The sequence below is a fragment of the Cucurbita maxima genome, unplaced genomic scaffold (genome assembly GCF_002738345.1).
Source record: "Cucurbita maxima cultivar Rimu unplaced genomic scaffold, Cmax_1.0 Cma_Scf00011, whole genome shotgun sequence".
Classification (NCBI taxonomy): Eukaryota; Viridiplantae; Streptophyta; class Magnoliopsida; order Cucurbitales; family Cucurbitaceae; genus Cucurbita; species Cucurbita maxima.
The window spans coordinates 3,858,683-3,867,642 of NW_019272027.1; the positions used below are offsets into that span (position 1 = coordinate 3,858,683).

Consider the following 8,960-nt stretch of genomic DNA (forward strand, 5'->3'; position numbering starts at 1 on the left):
AATTTTTTATTTTAATGATAAACTCATTGAAGGGCAGATAGGATGGGCTTTGTGGATTCCTCTTGTAGAAGCCTAAGAGACATCTTAATGGGCCTTACTAAAATAAGAATGGGCCTTTTAGATTCCAAAGCCCAATGACTATGTTAGCCATGTATTTTCCTATTTCAATTAATTATAATATTAAGAAATTTAGGGTATAATTTTGTTACAATTTTTAATAATATGATATAAATATTTGCACTCTTTTTATAATAAATAAATAAAATAATGTTGTGTTACGATCAATATCAACTTATTTTCTAAAATAATATAATAATAGAGTTTTTTTTAGGTAAAGAAATTTATAAACACAAATTTTTAAATTTTTAAATCTTAGAAACCTATTAAATATAAAATTATCAGAGTAGATAGCATCCATGTCGGGCACGGGAGCCGTACCAATAATTTTGTTAATTCCAAAACTGCCCCTCTGATCTAAGGTGTGAGTGGTCGGTTCAAAAGCCTATAAATGACGACCCAAACTCCAAAATTTGAAATGTTTTGAAAAGATTTAAATGTCCATATCCATAGAAACGTTGAAAAAGCACACTCACAGAAGGAAGCCTTCGGACCCAAAAAATGTCTATTCCGCTAGTTCAAATTGAGAAAGAGCATGCCCCAATCCTAACCCTCGAAAGAGTGATTACTAGCATTTTCAAGAGTTGAAGTTGAACGACTGCACTCACTGAAGAAAGCCTTTCGACTCATAAGAGGTCTCTTTTTAACCCTCGGATTACCGGGAATAACAAAAGAGCTCTTTTTTCCCTATGTTGTGAAAACCGAACTCTAGTCTTTGACCTCCAACTATACATATTTTTTTTCTTTCTTTAACTAAGGACACGTCAAGCTAGAAGTTAAAATTTCTATAAAAAAAGTCAAAACCGACGATCATAAGATCAAAACAGGTTGACTAAATATCGAGCTTATTCAAACGTTGCCAAATCATTCCAAACTACACCATGCCCTAGTGTTGAAAAAAATTTAATTTCTAGCTAATAAATCATTTTGTCTCTTTTTGACCATACAAGGGCAATTAAATTGGCCCCAAAAACACTCCCACTCCACACAAAAGAGGGGCAATAATGTAATTGGCTTAAGTAAAGGCAAAGGAAATTTGCAAGAAACAACCCATGAATAATAATAATAATAAATTAATAACAATAAAAATAATGGATTTGTGGGTGTGTCATAATCATTGACTATGCATTTAATAAATATGTGACAATGTCACCTCAACTTTAGGATTGTTCATATGGGGGTTGCATATAATGGACAAATTTGAACATTAATTCATTAATTAAATACTAGCTTCATACATACATACATACATACATATATATATATATATATATAGCGTTATTATTATTTTAAATAATGTATCTTGTCACATTTATTCAGGTTTTTTTATTTATGCTTGTCGGAGATGAGCTTTGATTGTAATGCTCAAGTTAATGAATCGATACCACATCGGAATGAGAGTGATAGTGAAGAAATACTTAAAAGTTATTGTGTATATCAATAACGTGCACTGTGAGATCCCACGTCAGTTGGAGAGGGGAACGAAAAATTCCTTATTTGAGTGTGAAAACCTCCTCTAGTAGAACGTTTTAAAATTGTGAGGCTGAAAGCGATACATAACGGGATAAAGCGAATAATATTTGTTAGTGGTGATCTCGGGCTGTTACAGTTAGTATCAAAGCTAGACACCGAATAGTGTACCAGCAAGGATACTAAGTCTCCAAAGGAGGTGGACTGTGAAATCTCACCTCGATTAGCTTTAATCGATAAACGAAGAAAGTAGATCGATTTACCATTTAACCCGTAATTTATTGAATTTACATCACAAATCACAAAGCAATAGAATTTTTTTAAAATAATCCAATCTAATCCCCATTTCCCATTAATGTTGATTTGGTAGTGGAAATATGGATTAATTAAATAACCCAAAAAGATTAATTAACTAATTAATCACCGACCCATTAAATTGGTGACTTGGGATTTTCGAGACTAAATTACGAGTACTTATTCTAAGTAATTTAGTCAATTCGAGCATAACTTAACCAGTAAAAAATGTAACAGTAATTTAAAATTACTAGTTTTATTGGATAAATGAAAAGAAAAAAAAAAGTGATGATTTGACGCATGATATACCAATCAAATAAAGCGTAAACGTGTTTTCATCCGATCGAGAATGAATCGATATCACCGAGACCTAAATCGAGTCAATGTTTTAGTTCGAAATGATGAGGTTTTCAAAGTCTTGTTTGGTGAAGACTTGGAAAGAGTGGTGGTGGCCCTTCCAAACCATAAGCTATACATACCTAATTGGTTATGCTAGCTCATATTATTAATTTCATGATATGATAGCAAACACATTCATGGGATTATCATATGACTCATATTTTTCTTGTAGGGTTCGATAACGTTAAAGTCGTGGAAAAAATTCTTAGTTTTAGGTGATGTTTACCTTCGAACTCGAACTCAATGATATGTGTGAGATCCCACATCGATTGGAGAGGGGAAGGAGTGCCAGCGAAGACGCTGGGCCTCGGGTTGGAGAGGGGAACAAGACATTTTTTACAAGTGTTTTAAAAATTTTGAGGAGAAACCTGAACAAAAAAGCTCAAAGAAGATAATATCTACTAGCGGTAGGTTTTGAGTGTTACAATATGTATTTACGAGTATATCAGCTATAAGACTAAATAACAATAAACACACGTTTTAGGGTTCAAATAAAAATTATCTAGATTCAACTGTGCAAAACTCATTCATTCGAGCGAGAATTCAACTAAAAACAAACATAAATTGATTAAATTAAGGAAGCGATAAGATCCAAACATAATTAATTGATTATAAATGATGTAACATAACACGAACCACGAAAATCTTATAAAATATAAGATTTGAGTGAATGAATCGAAAGCTACAAAACAAAAGAAAAGGAGAAGGGGAAGGTAGAAGAAGTAATTGAGAAATACATTTAAAAGTTCGATCCATCGGCTTTACGGTTTTAAAACGCGTTTTTGGGGAGAGTTTTTCACACTTAATCTTACAATTCACTCCCTTAGAGGTCTAACGTCCTCATTAGCACACCACCCGATGTCTGGCTTTGATGCCAACCGTAACAGTCCAAATTCATCGCTAGTAAATATTGTCAATTTTAACTCGTTATATATCGTCACGCGTTTCTAATAAAAGATTTCCACACCAAAAAATATCTTTAAACTTTTTTGAAACACTAAACTCTGAGTTGAACGGGAGGCACATGAAGTGAGGGGGTGCGTGGGAGGTTGGAGTTGCAGGCGCAGGCGGCACATGGGTCCATGGCGTCCGCCGGCCTTTGGTCCATTCTTCGCTGAATCACTTTCACTAGCCACCCTCATTGGGAACCCAAATTCAACTCAAATTATTGAGCTCTTTCAACACTCATAATAATAATAATAATAATAATAATAACAACAATAATGTTGAAACAGTCACACAATTTATCACATTTTTAATTTTTTTTTTTTTAGAAAATTCATTCTAACTTTTTTTATTACAGATATCCGTTTATCGACAAGCACTTGTTCTAGATAAGGATGAAAAAACGCTCTTTACTTGAAAATTGTGAAAGAGAGCAACAAGGATAAGATGGAACCATGTAAATTAATTATTCGATTTGGAGATCCCAACTGTGTCATTGGATTGTTGTGGCATATTTCTCATAATTCTTGGCCTCGGAAGATTCGTGGTTGGATGGTCCGTTTTATTTCTTCATTGAGGCTGAGCCTAAATCTGTGCTCGAGAGATAGCTGTCCATGCTCGATTGACTAAATGGAGACAGAGATGAAGATTATATTTCCTGCCCTCGACTAGGTTAATATATACTAAAGATAATAAAATTACCATAAATTATAAAAATTAATTTTTTTTAATGGTAATATTTAAATTGATGGATTAAATTCAATATATTAATTAACAAAACATTAAAAAAAATAATTAATTAATAATAAAAGAATAAGTAGTATTAGAAAATGAATATCTATACTAAGTTAATTTAATTAACACTAAATACATTAATTTAATGTATATTTAGTAATAAAAATAACTTAAATAAATATTTAATTTCAGTCCATTATAATTGAGTAAGAAAAAGAAAATAATAAGTATTGCATTCATTAAATAATTTTTTATTCATAAAGTTGAATGGAATAAATACTTTAATACATTATTATTGATTTATTAAATTAACAGTTAATTATCGGTTTCCCTTGAATAAAACCATTATTAATTTAATATTTATTATTACAAAAAATTGACTTTGAATGCAATGGCAGGTCTTGACTGTTTCGGAAAAATAAAATAAGTAAAATAAAATAATTGATTTCCAAATTTTTATTTTATTTTATTTTCTGGTCTTGAATTTTGCCGACAAAATAGTGGAGTTTGATTACATTTTATTAATACTTTATATAGAGATCTTAATAAATGTTTTAAAAGATGGATAATACTAGTTAGTAAAATCATATCTTGGGTAACATTCCGTGAATTTTTCTTTTAAAAACATGCGAGTACGTAATGTGGCTAGAGAACGTCGAGCCCATAAGATTTAAAATCTCGATCGGAGACATCTCATACATTAGAAACATTAGAGACATTAGAGAGATCTCAAACATCTTAGACATTAGAGACATCTCAAACATCAGAGAGATCTCAAACATCTTAGACATTAGAGACATCTCAAACATCATAAACATCTCAAACATCTCAGACATTAGAGAGATCTCAAACATCTTAGACATTAGAGACATCTCAAACATCTCAGACATTAGAGACATTAGAGAGATCTCAAACATCTTAGACATTAGAGACATCTCAAACATCAGAGAGATCTCAAACATCTTAGACATTAGAGACATCTCAAACATCATAAACATCTCAAACATCTCAGACATTAGAGACATCTCAAACATCTTAGACATTAGAGACATCTCAAACATCTCAGACATTAGAGACATTAGAGAGATCTCAAACATCTTAGACATTAGAGACATCTCAAACATCAGAGAGATCTCAAACATCTTAGACATTAGAGACATCTCAAACATCATAAACATCTCAAACATCTCAGACATTAGAGAGATCTCAAACATCTTAGACATTAGAGACATCTCAAACATCTCAGACATTAGAGACATTAGAGAGATCTCAAACATCTTAGACATTAGAGACATCTCAAACATCAGAGAGATCTCAAACATCTTAGACATTAGAGACATCTCAAACATCATAAACATCTCAAACATCTCAGACATTAGAGACATCTCAAACATCTTAGACATTAGAGACATCTCAAACATCTCAGACATTAGAGACATTAGAGAGATCTCAAACATCTTAGACATTAGAGACATCTCAAACATCTCACATATTAGAGACATTAGAGAGATCTCAAACATCTTAGACATTAGAAACATCTCAAACATCAGAAACATCTCAAATATCTCAGACATTAGAGACATTAGAGAGATCTCAAACATCTTAGACATTAGAGACATCTCAGACATTTTCGACATTAGAGACATCTCAAACATCTTAGACATTAGAGACATCTCAGACATTTTCGACATTAGAGACATCTCAAACATCTTAGACATTAGAGACATCTCAGACATTTTCGACATTAGAGACATCTCAAACATCTTAGACATTAGAGACATCTCAGACATTTTCGACATTAGAGACATCTCAAACATGAGAGACATTTTAGACATTTCAAACATCTCAAATATCTCAAACATCTCAGACATTAGAGACATCTAAGACATTAGAGACATTAGAGACATCAGAGAGATCTTAGGCATCAGAGATATCTCAGACATTAGAGACATCTTAGACATTAGAGACATCAGAGAGACCTTAGGCACCAGAGACATCTTAGACCTCTCATAGAAATTTTCTTAAGAAGTATGTAACATGACTAGGGAATATCAATATAACTATCCAAGCCTACCACTAGAGATATTGTCGCTTTGAGCTTCCCTTTAAGACTTTAAAACATGTCTGTTTCCATTTAGTCAATCGAGCATGGACAGCTTTGAGCTTCCCTTTAAGACTTTTCGTTCTCCTCTCTAACTAATGCGGGATATCACAATCAAAGTCATACGATTCGAAATCGTGTGTAGCCAGAGAATGTCGAGTCCATCAAATTTCAAAATTTCTACCAATTTTTTTGAAATAATAATTTAAAAAAAAACCAAAAAAATAAACAAATCTAGAGATTCTCCCCTCCTCTTAATAATAATAATAATAATAATAATGATGATTATGATTATCATCAAATTGAATGCTGACTCAGCCAACTCTCTCTCTCTCTCATCCATTTTTTCTCTCTCTAACAAATACCTTCCCATTTAGACCCACTCCTAAAATCCCTCTTTTTCTTCCAAAATTAATTATTTTTAATTACTTTTTAAAAAAAATATTAAAAATAAATAATAGGAGAAAATAATATTCTAGGCTGTTTCCTTTCCCCCAACGCCCCTATTAAATCTCTCTTTCTCCAGTTACTTTCCTTTCCAAAAAAAGATTTTTTTTTTCTTTTTATTTTTTCCTATTACTTTTCACTCAAATTTATTCAAAATCTTACCTTTTTCCAACGCATATATACATATATACATATACATATACATATATATATATATATATATATATATTCCTTCTATTAATGCGCCCTCTCAGGAATCAATTTTCTTGTGAATCTCAATCAAGTTTCTGTTTTTAATCCAAACCCACTTTTCTTTTCCATCGTTCTCAAAAGGGTTTGCTTCAGATTCTTCTGGGTCGCCGGAATCCATGGCGGTTCACGCTCAGCTCTACTCTGAAAATCATGGGTTCCCCTTCGCCGGCGGTTTGACCGACGTTGTCGGTCAGTTCTGCTTCCAGAAACCGCCGCAGATTACCCCAACTGAGTTATTCAACGGCGACGGTGGAGATGGGGGTGGCTCTGTTTTTTCCTTATCGAAGAACCCCCACCGGATGGGCGGTGGCGCGGCGGCGTTTTCTCAGTGTATGAGTGCCCATGTTGAAAAACAGAGACAAGAGATCGACCATTGCATTAGATTACAGGTTTGAGTTAAATCCATTCCTTAAAGTTTACGAATTTTATTGAATTTTAATTTGTTTTTTGGGGGGGTTTAGAATGAGAGGTTGAGAACGGCGTTGAGAGAGCAAGGGAAGCAGCAGATTTCGACATTGATGAAGAAAATCGAAGAGAAAACAGTGATTTTGTTAAGGCAAAAAGAGGAAGAAATTGCGAAAGCTTCAAAGAAAACAATGGAACTCGAAATTTTCCTGAGAAAATTAGAAACAGAGAATCAAATTTGGCAGAGAATTGCTGAAGAAAAAGAAGCCATGGCTATGTCATTAACCAACAAATTGGATCAAATGAGAGAAAATATAGCCACAAATTCCTCCGACGATGCGGAATCCTGTTGCGCCGATGACGACGAAACTCCGGCGAGAAACAGAGCATGCTCTGTTTCAGAACATGGAACAAAACAGAGCAAGACGATGATGATTTGCAGAGGATGTAATTTTAGGAATTCGACAGTGATTTTGTTGCCTTGTCGGCATCTTTGTTGTTGTAAACATTGTGAATCTGTGTTGGATTCGTGTCCAGTTTGCAGAACGGGGAAGAAAGCAAGCATTGAAGCTTTGATTTCCTGAGAAACCCAGAATTTTCTTTTCCCGGAAAGTGATAGAAAATCATGAACAGAACAGCACAGTTCTTCAACATTTTCTTCTTTTTTTACTGTTTTTTAAAATTTTGGATCGAAAATTTGTACTTCGAAGCTACCAAACGATGAAGTGGGGAAGATTTTTAAAGAACAGAGCATCTTTTATTTACTTTTTTGATAATTTTTGCCCATTTTTATGAACAAAATTGTTGGGATTTGGTGCTTGATTTGATTATGTTATGGGGGTTCTTAGTGATCCATTTTGAGCTTTGTTTGTCAGAGATTAATTATGAATTTTGAAAGAAAGAGATTGTCAGATTCATTCAGTGCTCTGTTTGGTTCCATTTGTTAATATAAAGGTTTAATTACAAATTTGATTCTATACTTAAAAAAATGTCACAAACCCGCTCAAAATGTGAGATCTCATAATTTGGAGAGAAAACGAATCATTTTTTGTAAGGGCGTGTAAACCTCTTCTTAGTAGATGCGCAATGAAAAAATCTAGAAGGGAACAGCCGAGAGAGGATGAGAGAGGATATTAACCTCTCCTTAGTAGACGTGCAATAGAAAAATCCAGAAGAACAGCTGAGAGAGGATATTAACATCTTCTTAGTAGACTCGCAATGGAAAAATACAAAAGGGAAAGCCGAGAGAGGATATTAACCTCTTCTTAGTAGACGCGCAATGGAAAAATCTAGAAGGGGCCGTGTCAAGAGAGAATATTAACCTCTTCTTAGTAGATGTGCAACAGAAAAATCTAGAAGGAAAAGCTGAGAGCGATATTAACCTCTTCTTAGTAGATTTGCAATGGAAATATCCAGAAGGGAAAGCCGAGAGAGGATACTAACCTCTTCTTAGTAGATTTGCAATGGAAATATCCAGAAGGGAAAGCCGAGAGAGGATACTAACCTCTTCTTAGTAGACATGCAATGGAAAAATCCAGAAAGAAAAGCCAAGAGCGGATGCTAACCTCTTCTTACTAGACGTGCAATGGAAAAATCCAGAAGAGAAAGCCGAGAGAGGATATTAACCAAATGGTACCAATTTTTCGATGCATAACTTTTAAAACCATGAGGCTGAAGGCAATATGTATTCTAACAGGCCAAAACGGACAATACCCGTGAGTTTGAGTTTTTACAAAAAAAAAAAAAAAAAAAAAAAAAAAAAAAAAAAAAAAAAAAAAAAAAAAAAAAAAAAAAA

General features: G+C 33.4%; 1 protein-coding gene across 1 annotated transcript; it reads left to right on the top strand.

The window, feature by feature from the left end:
- The first annotated feature begins 6,750 nt into the window (after window positions 1-6,750).
- On the top strand, window positions 6,751-7,914 carry LOC111486244 (probable BOI-related E3 ubiquitin-protein ligase 2). The gene is made up of 2 exons (XM_023133292.1): window positions 6,751-7,149; window positions 7,222-7,914. The coding sequence occupies exons 1-2, from the start codon at window positions 6,877-6,879 to the stop codon at window positions 7,747-7,749; spliced, it is 801 nt and encodes a 266-aa protein (XP_022989060.1). The 5' UTR covers window positions 6,751-6,876; the 3' UTR covers window positions 7,750-7,914.
- The last annotated feature ends 1,046 nt before the right edge of the window (window positions 7,915-8,960 follow it).

Excerpts from the sequence above, each read along its gene's own strand:
- LOC111486244 (XM_023133292.1), top strand. The coding sequence starts at position 6,877 with ATGGCGGTTCACGCTCAGCTCTACTCTGAAAATCATGGGTTCCCCTTC. Across the intron at positions 7,150-7,221 it reads ACCATTGCATTAGATTACAG|AATGAGAGGTTGAGAACGGC; the intron begins GTTTGAGTTAAA and ends GGGGGGGTTTAG.